The 22,809-nt window shown below is 42.4% G+C and overlaps 1 protein-coding gene across 2 annotated transcripts in view; it reads right to left on the bottom strand.

The window, feature by feature from the left end:
* Positions 1 to 76: 76 nt before the first annotated feature.
* CACNA2D3 (calcium voltage-gated channel auxiliary subunit alpha2delta 3) overlaps positions 77 to 22,809 on the bottom strand; it is an 857,887-nt gene continuing 835,154 nt past the window's right edge. For both annotated transcript variants that reach the window (XM_032868337.1, XM_032868338.1), the window contains 3 exons: positions 3,183 to 3,295; positions 2,882 to 2,964; positions 77 to 486 (listed from right to left, as the gene is read on the bottom strand). In XM_032868337.1, coding sequence (XP_032724228.1) covers positions 394 to 486; positions 2,882 to 2,964; positions 3,183 to 3,295 — 289 coding nt within the window. In that variant the 3' untranslated portion in view covers positions 77 to 393. The remainder of the gene's footprint in view (positions 487 to 2,881; positions 2,965 to 3,182; positions 3,296 to 22,809) is intronic.

Genomic DNA, 22,809 nt, shown 5'->3' with positions numbered 1-22,809 from the left:
CCCGGAATCTGGAGCGGGCGACTTTTCCATGCAATATTCAGTCTGTAGTCTGAGCAATAAAGCAAAAATCGAAAGGTGATGATTTTAACATACTTTATTTAAAAAGTACACAGTTTTAAATTGGTTTCAATGGGTTTCAAGCAGAAGGGACACTGCCCACTCACAGTCCCATTTCTGATGAAGGGTGATTATGTAGTAAACTCACATTTGCATGACTGGCAAAGTAAAAAGATAACTTTTTTGTCAACATATCTTTAAGAGTTTATATCACGCACAGTTTAGAATCATGAGATGCTGATGGTTGGACTATATTTCATGTCCCCTATGTCGCACCATATTTTGGTTCACAGTTTATCCATAATTTAGCATGCCAAGAGAACATCTCAGTCAATGTCACCTTGAGAAGAGCATCAAGAGCAGAGGGAAGAGGACAAGGACCATCTTGGCCTGTAGACTTGGCGCCCCTCCACACTCCCTTGCATTCTCCTACAGGGAAACACAGGAGCCATTAGAGCCAGATTCCAAGACGCTTTCAACTTTCCGAGCTGTGTTGCGTCCCCAGACCTCTCCCCTCCTCCCTCCAGTGTAGGAATCAAGTCTTTTGGAACCTAGATAGTGCAAGGAAATGGACTTGTCTAAATTTCATTGAGTTCATGATGAGAATCTCTGATTTTAGTTGTCAGCGCACAAAATGTTCCGAATTACTCTGTACACAGAACACTCAAGAGGTAAAGACTGTTGGTAGAGATGTCTGCTGCGATCAAAAGAGAACAGCAGAATATTGGCCGTCTAATGTTCTCCTGTCAGAATGCAAGTAAAAGTTGACATCTAAGGAGCCTGATCATTGCAGAAACAGTTATAGAAGGTTTTGGGTGTGTCTTCCTTCTTTTTATCCGGGGAAAGGAGGGCTGTTTTATTAAAATGAAACCATATTATGTAATCCTTTCTGCAGCATGCTTTTTATCCACTGGTTGATGAAAATTCTTCCAACTCCATATTTCTAGCTCTACTGTATTAGCGATGGGAAAGATTTTCTTCTCTGCTCTTTGCGGCTATGGAGAGTGCTAAGGATAAGTCATTTACCAGTCCAGGATGCTCGCCCGTGCACCTGACTGTGGTGGAGATGCCCAGGAGTGGGAGTGTAGGGTGTTTTTGCTTTTGATGGCTATAGCTGGAGATTTCATCATTGCCTGTAGGTCTTGCTCACCCAGGGACTTATATCTTCCCTGCCCTTGGTTTATTTTTATATATAGTTGTTTGCCTTACCAATTGTAAAAAGTTCTTCATGATTTGGTTTATCAATAATTTTTTGAATTGTATAAATTGGTTATTGACTCTAAGTAATCTTTTTCCATAAAAAATTGTAATTTTTTATAAAGAAATTCTGGTTTTCTTTCATAGCTATCTGGTCTTGGATAGGAAGATTTCTCCAATCCCTAAAATTTCTTGTGAGACTATTATTTCACCATTTAAATCTAATCCGTATTTTCTCCTTTGAATCAAACCTTTGTCATATCTAAGAATTTCTATGCTGTCCTACTGACCTCATCTTACTAGATCTAGAAACTATAGAAAAAAATCCTAATTTTTAATGTTGATCTTCTATTTACCCAAGTAAATTATCTTATGAACTTCAGAAGATTTTTCCTCTAGTGACTTTAGTTGTCTACATAGGTATTCTGGTTTTAACTGAAGTGATTTTTGTGTTTGGGACTATTATTTGTATTTGAATTTTATACAAAGAATTTTTTATTTGAATTTTATCACTGAATTTGATCAAAGACCTTTCCAGCATATATTTGCATAATATGTTGTTACTGAACAGTTCTTTGAACATGGAAGCAAACATTCTCAATAAATTCCAAGTTCTTACTGGTACTCTGTTGACTTTAACATCTTCTCTAGGACTTGGAGAGTTTCACATTAAAATTATTTGTTATTTAAAGGTGAGATTTAAAGTCAGTCAGTTGGAGTTGGTGGCATTTTTAAAAATAGAGACCTTCCCAGGATCCCCATAATAATAATTGGTCTAGATAAGCTTTGTGTTTTTCAAAGTGAGGCAGAGTTAATTTTTACATTTCCATTCTTTTTGCTGGAATAAAAAGGCTTTTTTGCCTGTGGTACTTTGGGGGTATTCATCTTTCTCAGTGCTAAGTTTAATTTTTTTTCAGATCCTCACTTCTGGTGTGAATGGAGTGCCTTTATATTGTGGCTTCAGGTGGTGACGGGGTTGGGAGGCTTGTATAACCTATCACTCTTTTTTTTTTTAAGATTTTATTTATTTATTTGACAGACAGAGATCACAAGTAGGCAGAGAGGCAGGAAGGGAGGCAGGCTGCCCACTGAGCAGAGAGCCCGATGCAGGGCTCCATCCCAGAACCCTGGGATCATGACCTGAGCCGAAGGCAGAGGCTTAACCCACTGAGCCACCCAGGCTCCCCTAAACTGTCACTCTTGATCTGATACCAGTATTACCACTTCTGCTTTGCATGGACTTCTTGTAATTAAAAGGCTGTCAAAAAGTCAGCCGGGAAACATCATTTGAACTACAATTTGAAATAAGGAAACCAAGATGGCCAGAGCCACAGCGTATGTAATAAGATAAAGTAATAAAACTACAGCACAACGTAAGAGGGAAGGGAGATAGTAAAGAAGCTTTAACCATAGACACAGATAGAATAAGACCGTGAAGCACAGACTGAACACGAAGGCACTGAGGGGCTAAAAGGTGAGCCCTGTTCGCCTTCCATTGCTTCCACTGATCTGCCGGCAAGGGACTGTTTTCTCACTAGTAAACCTCTTAGCTACAGTTCTTTGACCATTATGAGACTCTCAGGGTGAATCTGATGGAAAAAAGAACAGGAAGGGTTCGCAGACTTACCTCAGGATGGAAGCCATGACAAGACTCCGGACGCCTTCTGATCTTCTGGGCCTTTAAACGTTCACACTTAAGGGATTCGTTATGTTGACTGTAGTTAAGGCACATTTTGCCCAGATGTCACTTTCCCTTACTCCGCATGTTGGAGCTCAAACCTTGGTACTGAACTCCCTTAATGACTCTTTTCTCTCCAGTTGTGGAAAGGCTGTCATTTCCCCCTCTCTAGGCTCTAGAGATTTCCTTTTACTGTCCATTCCCCTCACTGGCTTCAGCAGCAGTGCTGGACCTACGCACAAAAGGATATACCTGATTTCGATGGGTGCCATGGTGATGGGGGTCATGGACTCACAGAGGCAGCTGCTGTCCACCACCACCATGAACAGATTGCTGCTTGGAATTTGCTGGATGACAAAGGATCTGTTGGAATATGAAGGACAGAGACAGTGAGTGGTCATTTACCATCTGTCAAGAATCCTGAGGAAAACTTCTCCCCTTGGGGAGTTAACTCCTCTGGTATTTTGGGAAACAGTTTTTTAAGACTGCCTTACTACGAAAGTTGCCTCCTCTGTGAGGCTTTTCATTTTTAAATACCAAATTTCACTGAAAAGACAACAGTCTATAACCTATGGCTGCGGCTACACATACCTCATAAAACTCACCTTGGGGAGACTGGAACGTTATGCGTACAAACCAGGAGAGTCAGATTGGCTAAATGAGCCCAATTTCCAAGGCTACAGGGTCAGCTTTTCCAAGCCTCACTTCCTCTTCCTAGTTTACATTCAACGTTCTTTGTTTCTCTCCTCCCAAAATGATTAGGTTTCTAGGCCCTTCCATCTACCACTTTGCACAATGTCTGCCCAAAAGAGAGGTTCAATGTTTGCATGAGATTAATGCTGGTTGTTTGGAGTTTCACAGTGTTGGGGCTGCGTGTGCCAGGGCTCAGGCTGTGCGGCTGTGCTGACAGCCGGGTCCATCAGGACAGTGCAATGGAGGTAAACCTAATGGGCACCTGCTCTCTCATCACCCAAAACAATGAAATGACAAAGTCAAAACACTCCTGGGGCAAGAAATACTACTGATTCTTTGGAGGAACAAATTACAAAACAAAATCCCATAGTCTTCCAGAGCAAACAGATCATCCCCATGTTTAGCCCCAAACCTAGAATCCCTGTCATATAATTTTTCAGGACATTTCACTAAATTCTGTTCAGTCGGATGAGGTAGACTGTGACAGAACAAAGTGGTCCATTTCTCCATAAGTGGTACCTTCATTCATCCTTCTCTCCACAAATTTGTTTTTATTCTCTGAAGTGTATCACCACAGCTTGCCAAGATGCAATGAAGAAGGACCCTTCTGTGTAGTGGCAAATTATAAAGAGAAGAAAGGACTTCCTTTTTATTTTTACTAATTAACACCTCTTACGTTGAGCTATCCAAAAATGGCTCAGAGATTATAACACAACTGGTTTCTTGTCTACAAATGCCTGATGCCCAGTCATCTAATATCCTACAATTATGTTCTTCTTCTTCTTCTTCTTTTTCTTTTTCTTCTTCTTCTTCTTCTTCTTTAAGCCCTGGCAGGGGACAAGGCACACCTTTGCTCAGAGATGCTTCTTCAATGCTCCACCACCATCCATACTCTGGAACATGGACTCCGCCCTCCCACCCTTCTCCACAACTCTACTTGGCTTGAGAAAAAATTTCAAACTTGCTGTCTCATTAAGACTTTAACATTGCTGGTTCTACCTCCCCCTTTCTGCACATGTAACTTCTCTCCTCTGCAATGACACTGCTCTAGCAGGTGGCTTTTTTGGAATGGATTATGCCTATCAGAATGAAAATAAGATGGCGCTCATCAGAGAACCAATGGTTTCCATGGTGAAGCCACATTTGCAGAGTCTCAAAGACAAATGCGAAACCAAGATCATACAACTCTTTAAAGAACAAGTGAGTGCAAATATCTTCTCCCATTCTTTCAGTCGTCTTTTGGTTTTGTTAACTGTTTCCTTTGCCGTGCAAAAGCTTTTGATCTTGATGAAGTCCCAATAGTTCATCTGCGACGACGTGAATGGAACTAGAGGGTATTATCCTTAGCGAAATAAGTCAATTGGAGAAAGACAACTATCATATGATCTCCCTGATATGAGGAAGTGGAGATGCAATCTGGGGGCTTTGGGGGGTAGGAAAAGAATAAATGAAACAAGATGGGCTCGGGAAGGAGACAAACCATAAGAGACTTAATGTCACAAAACAAACTGAGGGTTGCCGGGGGTAAGGGGTTAGGGAGAGGGTGGTGTGGTTATGGACATTGGGGAGGGTATGTGCTATGGTGAGTGCTGTGAAGTGTGTAAACCTGGTGATTCACAGACCTGTACCCCTAGGGCTAATAATACATTATATGTTTATAAAAAAATTAAAAAGAACAAGTGATTGACTAGAATATTATGCCAAATGAATCTACCAGATGGCCAATAAAGGAACAAGAGATTTAAATATAAACTAGAAGCTCCAAAGGGAAAGAATATTTTCCAATTGAAGAAAAATTTGACTTTTTTTTCACTAAAGGGGCCCATTCATGCATGAATGAAACTTCAGATCATCAAAGATACAGACCAATCCTAAAAGCTTCTCTAGAAACAAATTACTTTAAGAAGAATAAGAATGACAAAAACTTCTCAATGGGGGACTTAAGATGAAGAAAACGGAGCAACATCTTTAAAGTTCTGAGGGAATGGAAAAAAGGAAATAAAAGGTATGTCAGAATCCAGAGGAAAATAGATTCTAACAAACTAGAGATATAGGTAGAAATTTTGCTTTAAAATTTAGGGGTAGTTATTGAAAAAAAGCTGAAGGATGAAAATCTGATTAATCCAAGAGAGCATGGTAAATTACACACATGTGCATGCACGTATGCACACAACTACCGGAATAAGAGAAAATTATTACCAAACACAATTAATGTCTGTTGGTTAGATTCACATATAAAAGGCAGAGCTCAAAAAAGGAATTAATTCAAATAAAAGGCAGGGATTCTTAAATTGGGTTGATAAAAACACTGGCATAATGTCATTTGCAAAGAGACACCTCTAAAAAAGACTGACAGGAGAGGACAAAAAGACACCAGAAAATGCTAAAGACAAAAAAAGAGGGACAGGTTTAGTGGTATTCTTCTACAAATATTCACAGGGAAAATCATTAAAATGTAATAAAGAAAACAGTTCGTACTGAAAAATGGTATAGTAGTAAACAAGCTATGATATGGACATTTACGATCAGAGTGTACAAATTGATAGAAATGCCACAAGTGATTGATGAACACATGATCTATTTTAGAACAGAGTGGAAATTCTCCAGGGACCCGCAACACATTCCAAAGAGCCAAAAGCATCAATGATATGTTCTTTTAGGGTAGGGTATAATTAGAAATTAATAGCAAAAGATATATAAAGAGTGGAAATTAAAAATTTTTTAAAAAGCACATATTCAAGTAATCCTTGACAATTTAAGAACAGCCCAGACTCCAATCTGTGCAGTATGACCTTAAACATGTTTATTGGGGAAAAACAGTTTGCCAATAAATGAACTAAGTTTTTGGATGGAGAAGTTGGAAAAAATAAGAACACAGGCCTGCACCTGTGCCCCTATCCTTGGTCTTCCCTCTGGTGCTCTGGGTTGGGTATTGATGGCTCTCTCCACCAGCTCTCGGGCGTCTCCGACAACGGGGCTGATGGAAGGGATGGGAGGTGACCAACGCATAGTTCCCCTCAGTTCACAAACAAACAAAACTCTCCCTTGACCTCGCTTCCAGCTATGCCTTACTTCTCTGTCCTCTGTCATAGCACGAATCCTAAAATAATTCTCCACAATCTGCCCACTTCCCCACATCAGTAGTCTGTAGTCCTTTCCACATCACTGAATCAGTCCTGTCAAGGACCCAGGGACCCAACTACCTTTCCTCTTGGTCTCCTGTACCTCTGCTCCCTCCTTAATTGCTTCCAGTCCACCTTTTTCCACAGACTGTGGTTTCCATGGGAGGAAGGCTGCGTCTGTCTGGCCCCAGCAATCTGCTATCCCCAGCACCTAAAGGTGTGCCTGGGACTGAGCAGGTTCTCAGCAAATATTTGTTGACTCAGTGACGAATGGAATTTATAAAGATAAAAGAAGAAGAATAAATGCAAATAAAACTGTGAAGATAATTGAAAGAACCCAACTCTGGTTTAAAAAAAACATTGACATAAATCAGCCTTCGGCACAGAAGAAAGAAATCGCAAAGTCACATTAAAACCCAAAAGATCCAGAGGCATTTAAGCATTTTAAGTGACTATTATGTATACCATGGCAAACAATTTGAAAAGCTAGTGCAAACACACCTTTGGGGATAAAGTATAAATTATCAACATTTGGCCAAGCTGTAAAAACACAAGCAGACCAATTGCTGTGGAAAAAAAAAAAACAACAACCCTGAAATGCTCATTGAGAATCTACCCACAAGTGAATACGACCAAGTCACCCGAAGAACAGATCTTAGTGTGTTCATTGAAAACCCGTGTGAACCCACCGACCAACTACTAGAATAAAAGAAGCCAGAAAGATGACAAGTTACATAATCAGCATCTGAAACCACAGCCTCTCCCTGGACACAGGCAATAACCAATGAAAAAAAATATTTATGAAATAAAGAACCATTGAGAGCATCAATGATGACTATGAAATGCCTGAGAATAAATCTAGCAAAAGACTTCTTTATGAGGAAAATGACCAAATTTTACTGAACATAAAAGACAAACTAAGAATTGGGGGGAAGTACAATTGGGTGGAAGGGGGCACTTCTTCTTCTTCTTTTTTTTTTTTTTTTAAGATTATTTATTTATTTATTTGACAGACAGAGATCACAAGTAGGCAAAGAGGCAGGCAGAGAGAGAAGGAGAAGCAGGCTCCCTGCTGAGCAGAGAGACCCCGCCTGATGCGGAGCTCGATCCCAAGACCCGGAGATCATGACCTGAGCCCAAGGCAGAGGCTTAACCCACTGAGCCACCCAGGCGCCCCAAAGGGAGCACTTCTATGCAAAAGATGTCATTCCTCTTTCAATGGACCTTTTAATTCAAGCAAAGGAATTCAAAGGGATTCTTATTGGGATTTTTGATGGAATTTGAGGTAACGGTCCTAAGATTCATTCAGAAGAGTAAATATAAAGAATAATCTGGACAACTGCATAAACTTGAGTTTGAGGGAAAGGGAAGCAAAGCGAAGGTGAGTGCCTTACCAGTATCAAAATCCACAAAAGGACTTACAGAAGAGAAAACAGATGGACACCTGATATAGTAAAAGGGGTTCAATCTCACTAAAGGCTAGAGAAAATGTACATTAAAATGAGACTAAAGTAATGAAATGCACTTTTTACTAGCAGATTGGCCAAAATTTAATCTATGGTAACGTCCAACGATGGCATCTGAAAAATCGAACATTATTCTGCACTGCTGGTGGGGAAAGTGAATATGACCACAATGAGAACAATCCGTCATTATTCCAGAGGAAATCCTATTTTTTCAGTAGTTTTACTTCTCAGTAAGATATACTCCTGTTCAGGAACCTAAGAAGTCATGTGTAAAGATGCTCTTGGTAACACTGTTCATTTAGGGGAGAAAAAAAAAAAAAGGAAACCCATCTCAAAGTCCATCAAAAAAAGAAGGATTAAGTAAGCAACAGTGTGTCCATTCTGTGGTCTCCTTGGCACCAGATGTAAGGGGAAAAGGAATTGTTTATTGCTGTCAAAGCATACCCGCAAACACAGTAAGTGGGAAAACAATGTTGCAAAACCATAATAAAGTATGAATATTTAAGAATATGTAGAAATATTCATCTAAGGGTATTTAATTCTGCTACAGAGAACAAGAAAAATAAGTGGGATGGATAAGGTGTATCAGATGTGTTCGGGATGGCAAATCGGTAAGCCACGCATGCATCATGACTCATGTTAGTCACAGCAAGAATGAATTGACTAAACAACAGCAGGACCACATGTGAGTTGAATGCAACAAAAGGCAGAACATAGGAAGGGTCTTCTTAGCAATAAGGAGAAATGAAAGTACTACATGAAATGAAATATTTATAAGGCAAAGACTAAGTCATCTCCAAATTGAGAGGTCTCACTTACGTCATCCTTAAATCAACCCACTGGCAACTCCTATTCTCTGCCTGAGACACACGGAAAAAGTCACGGCTGCCCAGCAGGTGGGAGGCAAACTACACACTTGCTCTCTCGCCCATAAAGCAAGCAGGTATTGGCCCAAGGCATTCTCTGCCTGCTGAGCCCCCAACCTCACCCTCAAGTCTGCTCCTTCTACCATGTCATCGGGGGAAAGAGAGCCAGGGAGCAGACCAGCGGAAGGGAGGAAGGGAGAAACTGACCAGGAGGGTAATTGTCAAAACAAATGAGCTGAATCCGTAACACTGAAGTTCTTTAGAAGAAGGTGTTCCAGTATTCCTCAAATATTTATAAAATGAGGTGTTACGCTAAGGGGCAAGTACTGACTTCTTCCTTCTGCAAAAGAGAAAACTGGGACTCAGAGTGGGTAAGTAAACTCTTACAGAAGCTACACGAATAAGACACGCTTGTGCCCATTTCAGAGACCAGGAAACAAGAGGCTGGGTGACTTCCTGGAGCGACAGGGGCAGAAGACAAGCCTGTGAGGCCCAGCCCATTGTGGGTCGATGACCACAGCGGGCAGCAGATGTGCTGTCTTGCATGGGACTTATTAGTGCTCAAGTTCCTTGAGGGCAGACCCAGAGTGATTCCTCACTTAAGGAGAAGGGCAAGATATTATTGCTTTCCATTTTATTATTAATTATTTATTAATATTTTAATTTCTTCTCTTAGTAGAAGCTCCCCAAGTGTTCTCAATGAAGCTCCACAGCAAACTTCTCTCTCCCACCCCCCAAATCCTAGGAGATGAAAAGACTTGCATGCAGCTATCCTGAAGCACAGGAAAACACCCCCTACAAAGGATTTGCCAGCGGAAAGATTAACTGCTTTTCCATATTTTAAAGACTTACTGTCTGCTTATTAACATGGTGCTTCGGAGGGGTCTGGGCAATGTTAGCTGTACATTTATGTGCACAACGTGTATTTATGGCCCGGGGTGCAGGGTTGAACTTCATAAAACACACCTCCATCCAGCTGGGCCCAGCAGCCAGACTGACATCATTGTGCAGGGGAACTGTGGCCTGGGTTTGCCTGGGGGCCAAAAAAGGCAGCAGGGAAATGCCTCAACACAGAATCACAGCGGCGGTTTCTAAGCAGGGATAGGTCAAAATGCGTGAAATAAATTAGGTCCTCAAGGGAAAGAGGAGGGAAGAGAGAGGCAATTTTGATGTGTCCATTGCCGGAACTGAAATAACCCAGTCCTCCCTTTTCCACTGATTCTAGACTGAGAAAGACTAGCAGGGGGGGAGGAAATGATGTGATTTCAAGACGGCCTCCCCTGACAAGAGAGACTATTAGCTGCACGCTATCCACTAAGAGGGGCTTTACCGACCACATGAGGTAAGAGATCATGCCGCTCCCTGGACAAACACACGTGATGGGGAGGACTCAGGGATAAGATACCCAGAGGCCTGGTGACGCACGTTTGGAGAAGTTGGTTGGCTTGTCTTTTATGAACTGGGTACAAAACGGTGGCTTAACAAATAATCAGGGCAGGATGGACTAAAAAACACTTTGAAGTCTTTCCCTCTTTACAGATTTTCACCATTTATAAAATTCCCAGATTTCCCTAACATCATCTAAAAGGCAATGAGTAAGTCACATAGGATTTGAATTCAGCACCGAGACTGTCCTTTGCAGTATTGTTCTCCAGAGGGGCTGGGTATGTAACCATGGCTCTCCAATGGGATCTTACTGTCTTTAGGAAGAAGGCTGTCCTCCCCACTCTGCCCGCGAAGGCCTACACTGACCCAGGCCCATAATTTGGGGGGAGCAAACATGTGGGGACTATTTAAATTCAAGCTAGGAATTAACTATTGATGATGTGTTCTAGCATAATTCCACAGCCATGCTTTCAGACAGCGTGGGGAAGGTGCGTGGACCTACTCATGCTCAGTCCAAAGAAAGCCAAAGAATAAATAGAGGGGCCTTACCTGCTCACCCCCAAAACGTGTCAGGGCTTAGTAGAAGCATGAAACAATTCCTTCCTTCCTTCTGTTCTTGACTCTGTCCTTAGCCCACTATGCTGAGTTCCTGCTTCCCCATCTCTATGTGGTACCTTGTATGGGTTCCCTAACTTTCTGACAACTTTAGGTTAGTTCCCTTAGGCTAGGCTAGCTGGAGACTCTGATTTTGCATCTAGTTCAAAGCTCTACATGATTTTTCCTTCAAGCTTCTAGGTTCTAGCCTCTTCAAGCAGTTACCAGGCTGTGCTTTGTCTTCTTACAACACAGCTTGGCCTCTGGTGCCTTCAGTGCTGCCCAGCACCTGCATGGGGCTCTCTTCTGAGGTTCTGATGGAGTCTTCAGAGGAGCCACCACTCTTCAACACGCCCCAACTGGTCCACCCACATAGCAACTGCCATCAGCAGTTACAGCAAGCTTCTTGCCCTCGTGTGGACCTCCTCCAAGAGCAGCCATCTTGTTGGGTTTAAGTGAGTTGACCGCTCTCTTCCACACTGCTCACCTGACTCTTGGGAAACACAGATCTTTGCTGGTCTGACATAGGCTACTTCAGTGTTGTCCCTTCTCCAACCTTCGCTCTTTCCCACCAGGTCTCTTTGCCCTTTTCAAACAGGTATGAGGACATATTAGTATGTCTGTTGCTTATAGACATTTGACCAGTGCTGGACTCACCCTTCTTCAGGCACCGCCCAAAATATAGAAGAGTCTCCTGGAGCATTGCTCTGCTGCCCATCAGGCTCCCAGCAGGAAACACCATCCCCTGGAGGCAAGAACCTCTTTCCACAAACTCCAGTCTCTTTCCTGTTGGGCCCCTCATCAATGCTCATGGGGCAAAGGAAAAATGGGCCAATTGTCTATCCTCAAGTGGGTTTGGGGGTGGGGAGTGGAGGAAGGATTTCCAACTCTAGTGACGCTCAAAGACTGTTCTCCTTAGAACCTGTGGTGCCTAGTGCCACTCTGTCCTCACCTCAACCCCAGACTACAAGGAAACCCCCACCTGACATCCTGTTCTAATAGTCCCATGAGTGTATTCATGTGAGGCATCCTGTATGGAGTTGGAAGAGAACTAGTGCTGGGGGTGTGTTCTGTAGGTGCCTAGAAGACATTTAATGAATGTCTTAGTCCTGAAAACAATCTTTAAGAGAACAGAAATAGGCACTTGATTGCGAAACAAATTTAGCATCAGCTTCAGGACAAATGACTCAGAGTTGTCTAATTAGACTCAGAAGATGGCATAGGGGCTCACTGTCCCCTCCACTATTCATTCTTGTTCTGACAGTGCCAGCCCATAAAATTAAACCAGAGACAAGAGGGATGATTAGATGTTGGAGCAAGGAAAGTATTCACAGGTACCTAAAAGTTGCCCCTGCCCCCAATCCCAATAATCAAGGCTTCTGTTTCCCCGGATCTCTTAACAGTACCAGCGTGTATAGATCCCACAAGCCAGAGGTCTTTCTGTGATTCTCAGTGTGGTCCTCTTTGAGGGTCACTACGCACTGATTTGGCCATCTGCTTGATACCTCTCGAGCCCACCCTCCCATCAGCCACGACTCAGGGCCAGCCTTATGGGGAAGCTCCAGTGTTGTCACCAGGGGCCTATGCTCAGAAGCTCTTGTCACTGAGGGTTTACTATTCTGCATGTCTGTCTTGAAATTTTTAAAGTTATCATTAAATTTGCTTTCTTTAGCTATTTCTCCAAGTAGGACATGGCACCTCTGTCCAGCGATTAGTGGAAGGGAGCACCCAGCGGCCAGCGGGCTGCACAGCCTGGAGTCATGGGGGGAGGACCTGCGAATGCCTCTGAGGGTCTGTACTCACCCAGTCCAAGTCCCTGTGTCTGAGGGAGCCCAAGATTAAAAAGCACATAAAAAGTAGCAGGACAGGTCAAGAGAGTCCACAGAAAGAAGGAAAATGTTTTACTGTTTAGGGACCTCGAATGACACTTTCCTCCTGCTTTTCAAAGACGCAGCCCATATTTTCATTTTGTACCGGGCCCTGTACATTGCGTGGCTGGCACTCCCAGCCTGTCTCATTTCTAGCACACCGTTCAACTGGCTTCCCTGCCTGAAGCCCTTCTCCACTCCCAAGGCGGCCTAGCACCCCCCAAATGCGAGGCTAACTGCTCCATCCCCGTCTTTATACCCTTCCCCAGGTCCCTTAGCATCTACGCAATGGTGTGCCCATGAGGGAAGCAAACAAGAGCCTGGGTGATCCCGCTGGCCGTCCCTCCAGCCTGATGTGTTCACCAGCCCCAACCCCGGGCCACCTTCCTTCCCTCCACGCAGCCATGCTCACTGCTGTGGGCTCCTGAGTGCATCCTGCTTCTTCTCCCTCAGTGCTGAGACCCAGACGGAGCTCATTAGAATTGCCCATGGAGCTTCCTGTTTTGTTGGTTTTCAACGGATGCCTAGGCCACACCTAAAACAAATTATATTAGAATCCTGGAGGTTGGGCCAAGGCAGGTGTATTTTTTTTTTTTTTTAAGCTACTCTAGTGATTCCACCACGCTGCCCAGGCTGAGACCCTACTGATCTGAAGGAGTGCGCCTCAAACCTAGCATGTTTACAGATGACCCGAGCATCTTGTTGAAATGGATGGCAGACTCCTGCCTCTGGAGTGGGGTCAATGATTCTGCCTCTCTCACCTGCTCCCAGGTAGTGCACATGCTGCTGGCTCAGGAACCAGCAAGGCTCTGAGGCTTGCAGCCACCTCATCCCCACCCTTGAAGAACCCCGTCACAGTTCTAGAGAGCTCTCTCTCGGGGAAGCGTGTTCTCCATTCTCCCATAACATATCGTAGGCACCAGCATCATCCACATAAGACACATACACTTCTATGTGCACGTGGAACCATGTTACTACCCTTGTACCACCAACCAGAAAAGAATGGAAGCATAAGACACTTTCCTCTAGGCAGTATTTGGAATGGCCTGAAAACTGTAAGCTATGGAACCTGTAGAAAGTTCTCTTTTGGGGGCGCCAGGGTGGCTCAGTGGGTTAAGCCTCTGCCTTCGGCTCAGGTCATGATCTCACAATCCTGGGATGGAGCCCTGCATCGGGCTCTCTGGTCAGCAGGGAGCCTGCTACCTTCCCACCCCCCACCTGCCTCTCTGCCTACTTGTGATTTTTCTCTCTGCCAAATAAACAAATAAAGTTAAAAAAAAAAAAAAGAAGAAAGTTCTCTTTTGGTAACCCAGGGAAATACATGGACGTGAGCCTCTAAAGCAACTAAAACTGAGTTTCAAGAGGCCCCTGTTGGTGTCTGATAGGGTACAGAGGACACACACATTAAGAAGCTATGAATAAACAAAGAAAAAAGTGTTTGCCAAAAGGAGCTAAAATCAAAAGTCACAAAGGCAGATGTTTCAAATTTTAGGACTTGATTGGCCACCTAGCTATTGCCCCCACATGGGTCCCTTGATGTAGCTTATTCTAGGGTTGGTGGCAGGAGGGACAGATTTACTCAATGACACAGGACTACGAGTAAGTCAGCAAGTGTCTCTTCTTCCTTTCTTCCCTTTCTTCCTATTCCCTTCTCCTCTAGCTCCTTCCCTTTCTCATCCCCTTCCTCTGTCCCTCTAGATAACCAGACAATTAAATTATTTTTTAATTCAGGTGGTTTTGTCTCCTGTTAGACCTTCGAGAACAAGACACAGACCTTTATTTTGTTTTCTATGCATCGGCTAAGCACTAAAGCTCACTGAAGGATGATGAAAAAAACAGTCAAAGGTAAAAAAAAATAATTCAAAGCAACACAAGTTCCTTGGCAAATGAGTTTTCATACTATACAGAGTATAGTACAAGATTTCAGCAGCCCAGAGTGGGTAATTCCAAGGACTCTGCAAGATCCACGCCTCCTTGCTCCTGGTTGATTTCAGAAAAAAAAAGGGCCCTGCCCAAGTGCTCTAAAGCAGTTTTCTTTGATATCTAATCTCCCTCCTTTTGATACCAATATCCTACTCTGCTCAAGAATCCACCCTTCCTCCAGGCAGCCCAGGTGCTTCTGAAGAGCTAGTCCTGCCCAGGCATATTACCTGAGCCTAAGCTGATCGGTACAATTCCTTCTGAAGAAAGCGACTGGTTCAGAGATGGGCACTGGACCTAAGTTATTCCAATCAGACTGAAATCCAGAACTCTATCTCTACTCCCAACACTGGGGAGCAAGGAAGCTTTCAGCCTTAGGAGTCACTGGCAGTTCTCCTGTGCTCATGAATGGAAGTGTTTGCTGGAAAATGCAAAGAGAAAACCTAAGTCTTGGTGACAAGACTTTGCGAAACCAGAGTAAGCCGTTCCTGAAGCCTGCATCTCACCTTTTCACTTTATTCTTTAAGCTTGCTTGAGAGGAGCTGGAGCCTCTTTTATTTGTAAGGAAAGAATACTAGGAGATGCACACTTAAAGTTCTTATGGTGGTCAACATGTTGCCTACTTGAATCGTTGTTGGAAAACTTAGGCTTTAAGGACCTGAGCCTAAAAGCCATCAGCTTGGTTCCCACCAAGTGTACCCTGGGTGGCCCACCAGGAACCAAACTGGTGTAGGCTTCTCCTGCTCCATTTCACTAGTGTAAGAAATATGCTATGTTTTCAAAGTTAGGAGCTGAGATTAGATGAACAAGCATATTATCTTTGTTATACTGACTTATTAAAACATATATATTATGTTTTAATATTATGGCATTAATATTAAATATTAATTTATGGCATTAATATTAATATATGGCATTAATATTATGGCACATTATGGCATTCCATTTGGGACTTGCTGATGAGAGAGCACACAAAAAGCTCAAGGCATGCTTTGTCTGCAGGAGACAGTGTCCTGTGGTGCCAGTATTTACCATATTGCTGACGGAATGAGTCAGAAAGAGCCACAGCAATGCCTTCCACTCCTCAGTCCCACCAGTGATTTGTTGAGATTTTTGGTGCCAACACAGAGCCAAAAAACAACTTGGCAGGCAGTCCTTTGACATTAACAGCACAAAGCAGGTAGCAAGGAATGGTATTCTGTGTTTGAAATATGGGTGGGAGAGCCCCATGGAGTCGAAAGCAAGAGGCACCCAGTTTGCTTTTCTCATTCTAGAAGAAGAGAATCTCAAAAAAGCTACCAACAAGAGCTCTTTTCCAATCTTATTTTTTTTGTTTGTTTTTGTGTGTGGGGGGGGTTTGTTTGTTTGTTTGTTTTTATACTAGGGTCTTCAGAAAATCCTCTTAATTATGACAGGAACCATTTTCTTCTAATCCCCTAAGAAGAGTAAGGAATTTATTAAATATTTTCACTGGAACTAGCAGTGTCTTTTGTTATAAATAATGAGAGTAAGAGCTAACCTGTATACAAGGTTTGCCTTGTGCCAAGTACTTTCTCAATGCAGTCCCCTTTAATCCTAACACCGGCTCAAAGAGTTACCTTCTTCACTGATGCAAACTCTGAGATGTTAAACAATGTTTCCAAGTACTAAAAGCCATCAAGAGTCAAAGCCTCAAAGCTTTATGTCCACTATTACACTGTAACTGATCACCAGCACCATCATCCTTAACTGCTGTCCCAGTCATCAGCATCTGCCCCTTACCGAGCACTTAGACGCTATGCAGGGAGTGAAGGTCTTTTACTGAAAACTGCACAACCCCCATGAGCTAGTTAACGCTATTCCTAAATTATCAAAGAGGCACTTGAGGCTTAAGGAATTTAAGTAATCTGGACCCATCTTGGTCTAAAAACACGTAATAGGTTTCAGAGCCACGGTCTGGATTTAAGCTGCCAGATTTTATAGACTACCATCTTACCCAACGAATAACAAAATCTCCTGCGTAGAAGTGTTGAGACAGAAGGCATGCCACAACTCACTGATAAACCGAGAGCAGAGACTCTGTCCCATTTCTTCAGGGGCCATTTGAACATTACCTTGGGCTTACAGTTATAATTTCCCACTCCCTAAGCCTTACACTGTCTTCCACTATCCCCATGTGAATCATCCCATTCATTTAGCAAAACAAACCAGCATCATAATGAACCACCAGGATGCCTGTATAGACTCAAAAGTATAAGGAATTCACTGGGGGGTTAAATATCTGATTCTAAGTGATCTGGCAAAGTCAGACTCTGACCATCAATATTTGCTTTCTAAAAGATTGGATGTCTTGCAATAATTGAAAAAAGCATTTTGTCCAGCATACAAAGTTAAGGGCAAGAAAAAATTAAGCTAAGTATGGGGCTACTTTTGCAGAGAAAAAGAGAGAGAGAGACTGGAAGGAAATATAGCACTATTTAAATATATCTCCTTACCTGCAGTTTACAGATGAGGAAACCGGGTAAACTCCCAGAGGTTATTAGGCTAATCAGACGTGGAGCTGTGATTCAAACCCAGGCCATCTGGCTTTAGAGTTTAAGCATGTAACTTCTCTGCCTCAGTTCTGAATGGTAAGACTGAATGATTTTACTTTTTTCTTCCTATGTTTCTCTATTGTTCAGTTTTCTACAATGAGTAGGAATTACATTTTCAAAAAAAATTTTTTTGAGTATTTGAGAAAGAGGAAGGGAACAGAAGGAGCGTGAGAAGGGAAAGCAGACTTCCTGCTGAGAAGAGAGCCCAACACGGGGCTTGATCGCAGGACCCCAAGATCACCACTTGAGCCAAAGGCAGATGCCTAACTGGCTGAGCCACCCAGGCACTCCAGGAATTGCATTTTAATAAGAACAATAACTGCAGAATAATAACTTTCTGTTTTAGACTACAGACACACCTATTTAGAAAACTAAATCTCAGTGATCAGCATTTTGCTCTATAATCTCACTTGCTAACTACTAGAAATAAAATCAGAGCAATATTTTTCCAAAAACCTTAATTGAAAGAACATGGAAATACCTCCTTATTTAGGTAGTCTTGCTGTTCTCTTCCACATGCCCAATGTGACTATGTATCCTTAGGGATAGTGACATCAAGGAAGCCTTTCTGAATCCTTCTATCATATCAGCTTTAAAACTGCTTGGTCTACAGGTGAAGATCAATCCATTTTCACTGATTGAAATAGAGGCCGAATCCATATCTTCCTATTCTGACTCTAAACTTTCCAAATTCTGTATCTTGTAGCTTTGAATCAGTGTCCCAGGGAGAGAGTCAGACAAATTATGTACTGTGCTGTATTTTCTGATCTAACTTCTGAAGCCAATGTTTCTAATAATTCCCAGGCCTATTCAACACTCTCTTATCACAACACAGCAAGATTTTTCATTTTGAAGAGAACAAGTACTGAGGTGGAGACCTACAGCCATAGGGAAATTTCAAGAGAGACAGATGTATTCCAGAAACACTGTATGAAAGGCAATGTTCTCAATTTTAAACATTGGTGTTCACACAAATTTTTGTGATGATTGGTGATATACTCCAACACAGAGGGGAAGAAAAAAGTCTCCCAGAACAAAAATCAGAACTAATCTTCCATATCCACACAGAGAATAGCAAGATGAAATACAGGGGAGGAATACAATGGAGGAGATGGGGGATAATGGAAAGCTGACTGGTTCAAAAGTCAGTGGAGTTGAATCAAGTTCCCCATGTGAAACTAGTAGGCAAACCATATATTTGTCACCTATTGTCCCCTTCCTTCTCTCAGCCTTAGTTTTCCTATCTCAGAAGTGATTTCCCTTCCCAAACTAACATTCTAAAATCGCATCATTGTTTTCACCTTGTATGAAACTCTTTAATTTCTCCAGCCTGAGATAACAGACTTGGGTCATTTATAACGACAATCTTCTTTCTCTTTTAGCTTCTTCCACTGCCAACTCTAAAGGGAAGCAGATATTTCTTGTAAAAGGGAAAAAGAGTTGTTTAGACTCAAGAAGTTAACACTTAAAAGTTCTTTTTAAAAAGATTTTATTGGAGGAGAGGAGTCAAGATGGCGGAGAAGTAGCAGCTGAGACTACTTCAGGTTGCAGGAGATCAGCTAGATAGCTTATCTAAAGATTGCAAACACCTACAAATACAATGGGAGATCGAAGAGAAGAAGAACAGCAATTCTAGAAACAGAAAATCAACCACTTTCTGAAAGGTAGGACTGGCGGAGAAGTGAATCCAAAGGGACGGGAAGATAGACCCCGGGGGGAGGGGCCGGCTCCCGGCAAGCGGCGGAGCAACGGAGCACAAAATCAGGACTTTTAAAAGTCTGTTCCGCTGAGGGACATCGCTCCAGAGGCTTAACTGGGGTGAAGCCCATGCGGGGCCAGTGTGGCCTCAGGTCCCGCAGGGTCACAGAAGGATCGGGGTGTCTGAGTGTCGCAGAGCTTGCAGGTACTAGAACGGGGAAGCCGGCTACAGAGACGGAGCCGAGGAGTGAGCTCACAGCTCGGGCTTACCTTGAACCGGTCGCAGGCTCGGTGAGCTCGGAGCGCGGCGGGAGGCCAGGCAGACGGGAGTAATAGGGCGCTGTTCTCTGAGGGCGCACTGAGGAGTGCGGCCCCGAGCTCTCGGCTCCTCCGGGCCGGAGACTGGGAGGCCGCCATCTTCATTCCCGTCCTCCGGACTCTACGGAAAGCGCTCAGGGAACAAAAGCTCCCGAAAGCAAACCCGAGCGGATTACTCAGCCCGGCCCCTGGTAAGGGCGGTGCAACTCCGCCTGGGGCAGACACTTGAGAATCACTATAACAGGCCCCTCCCCCAGAAGATCAACAAGAAACCCAGCCAGGACCAAGTTCACCTACGTGGAGTGCAGTTTCAATACCAAGGAGAGCCGCGGAATTCCAGAGGAGGAGAAAGCAAAGCACGGAACTCATGGCTTTCTCCCCATGATTCTTTAGCCTTGCAGTTAATTTAATTTTTTTTTCTTTTTCAATTTTTTTTTTCTCTTCTTCTGCTAAATTTTTTTAACTTTTACCCTTTTCTTTTTTAACGTTTTTTAACTAGTTTATCTAATATATATGTATTTTTTCCTTTTTATTTTTTTTCATTATTGGTTTTCTTTTTTTATTTGTTTCTTTTTTCTTTTTTCTTTTTTTTTCTTTCTGAACCTCTTTTTATCCCCTTCCCGCCCCCTCACGATTTGGGATCTCTTCTGATTTGGCTAAAGCATATTTTCCTGGGGTTGTTGCCACCCTTTTAGTATTTTACTTGTTCCTTCATATACTCTTATCTGGACAAAATGACAAAGAGGAAAAATTCACCACAAAAAAAAGAACAAGAGGCAGTACCAAAGGCTAGGGACCTAATCAATACAGACATTGGTAATATGTCAAATCTAGAGTTCAGAATGACGATTCTCAAGGTTCTACCCGGGCTCGACAAAGGCATGGCAGATATTAGAGAAACCCTCTCGGGAGATATAAAAGCCCTTTCTGGAGAAATAAAAGAACTAAAATCTAACCAAGTTGAAATCAAAAAAGCTATTAATGAGGTGCAATCAAAAATGGAGGCTCTCACTGCTAGGATAAATGAGGCAGAAGAAAGAATTAGCGACAGAGAAGACCAAATGACAGAGAATAAAGAAGCTGAGCAAAAAAGGGACAAACAGCTACTGGACCACGAGGGCAGAATTCGAGAGATAAGTGACACCATAAGACGAAACAACATTAGAATAATTGGGATTCCAGAAGAAGAAGAAAGAGAGAGGGGAGCAGAAGGTATATTGGAGAGAATTATTGGAGAGAATTTCCCCAATATGGCAAAGGGAACAAGCATCAAAATCCAGGAGGTTCAGAGAACCCCACTCAAAATCAATAAGAATAGGTCCACACCCCGTCACCTAATAGTAAAATTTACAAGTCTTAGTGACAAAGAGAAAATCCTGAAAGCAGCCCGGGAGAAGAAGTCTGTAACGTACAATGGTAAAAATATTAGATTGGCAGCAGACTTATCCACAGAGACCTGGCAGGCCAGAAAGAGCTGGCATGATATATTCAGAGTACTAAACGAGAAAAACATGCAGCCAAGAATACTATATCCAGCTAGGCTATCATTGAAAATAGAAGGAGAGATTAAAAGCTTCCAGGACAAACAAAAACTGAAAGAATTTGCAAACACCAAGCCAGCTCTACAGGAAATATTGAAAGGGGTCCTCTAAGCAAAGAGAGAGCCTAAAAGTAGTAGATCAGAAAGGAACAGAAACAATATACAATAACAGTCACCTTACAGGCAATACAATGGCACTAAATTCATATCTCTCAATAGTTACCCTGAATGTTAATGGGCTAAATGCCCCAATCAAAAGACACAGGGTATCAGAATGGATAAAAAAACAAAACCCATCTATATGTTGCCTACAAGAAACTCATTTGAAACCCAAAGACACCCCCAGATTTAAAGTGAGGGGGTGGAAAACAATTTACCATGCTAATGGACATCAGAAGAAAGCAGGAGTGGCAATCCTTATATCAGATCAATTAGATTTTAAACCAAAGACTATAATAAGAGATGAAGAAGGACACTATATCATACTCAAAGGATCTGTCCAACAAGAAGATCTAACAATTGTAAATATCTATGCCCCTAACGTGGGAGCAGCCAACTATATAAACCAATTAATAACAAAATCAAAGAAACACATCGACAACAATACAATAATAGTAGGGGACTTTAACACTCCCCTCACTGAAATGGACAGATCATCCAAGCAAAAGATCAACAAGGAAATAAAGGCCTTAAATGACACACTGGACCAGATGGATATCACAGATCTATTCAGAACATTTCATCCCAAAGCAACAGAATACACATTCTTCTCTAGTGCCCATGGAACATTCTCCAGAATAGATCACATCCTTGGTTCTAAATCAGGTCTCAACCGGTATCAAAAGATTGGGATCATTCCCTGCATATTTTCAGACCACAATGCTCTGAAGCTAGAACTCAATCACAAGAGGAAATTTGGAAAGAACCCAAATACATGGCGACTAAACAGCATCCTTCTAAAGAATGAATGGGTCAACCAGGAAATTAAAGAAGAATTGAAAAAATTCATGGAAACAAATGATAATGAAAATACAACGGTTCAAAATCTGTGGGACACAACAAAGGCAGTCCTGAGAGGAAAATATATAGCGGTACAAGCCTTTCTCAAGAAACAAGAAAGGTCTCAGGTACACAACCTAACCCTACACCTAAAGGAGCTGGAGAAAGAACAAGAAAGAAACTCTAAACCCAGCAGGAGAAGAGAAACCATAAAGATCAGAGCAGAAATCAATGAAATAGAAACCAAAAAAACAATAGAACAAATCAATGAAACTAGGAGCTGGTTCTTTGAAAGAATTAATAAGATTGATAAGCCCCTGGCCAGACTTATCAAAAAGAAAAGAGAAAGGACCCAAATAAATAAAATCATGAATGAAAGAGGAGAGATCACAACTAACACCCAAGAAATACAGACAATTATAAGAACATATTATGAGCAACTCTATGCCAACAAATTTGACAATCTGGAACAAATGGATGCATTCCTAGAGACATATAAACTACCACAACTGAACCAGGAAGAAATAGAAAGCCTGAACAGACCCATAACCAGTAAGGAGATTGAAACAGTCATCAAAAATCTCCAAACAAACAAAAGCCCAGGGCCAGATGGCTTCCCGGGGGAATTCTACCAAACATTTAAAGAAGAACTAATTCCTATTCTCCTGAGACTGTTCCAAAAAATAGAAATGGAAGGAAAACTTCCAAACTCATTTTATGAGGCCAGCATCACCTTGATCCCCAAACCAGACAAGGATCCCATCAAAAAAGAGAACTACAGACCAATATCCTTGATGAACACAGATGCAAAAATTCTCACCAAAATACTAGCCA

Source organism: Lontra canadensis, unplaced genomic scaffold (assembly GCF_010015895.1).
Source record: "Lontra canadensis isolate GAN:19392208 unplaced genomic scaffold, GSC_riverotter_1.0 scaffold35, whole genome shotgun sequence".
NCBI classification, from domain to species: Eukaryota; Metazoa; Chordata; class Mammalia; order Carnivora; family Mustelidae; genus Lontra; species Lontra canadensis.
This window is presented reverse-complemented; position numbering and strand designations above follow the sequence as displayed.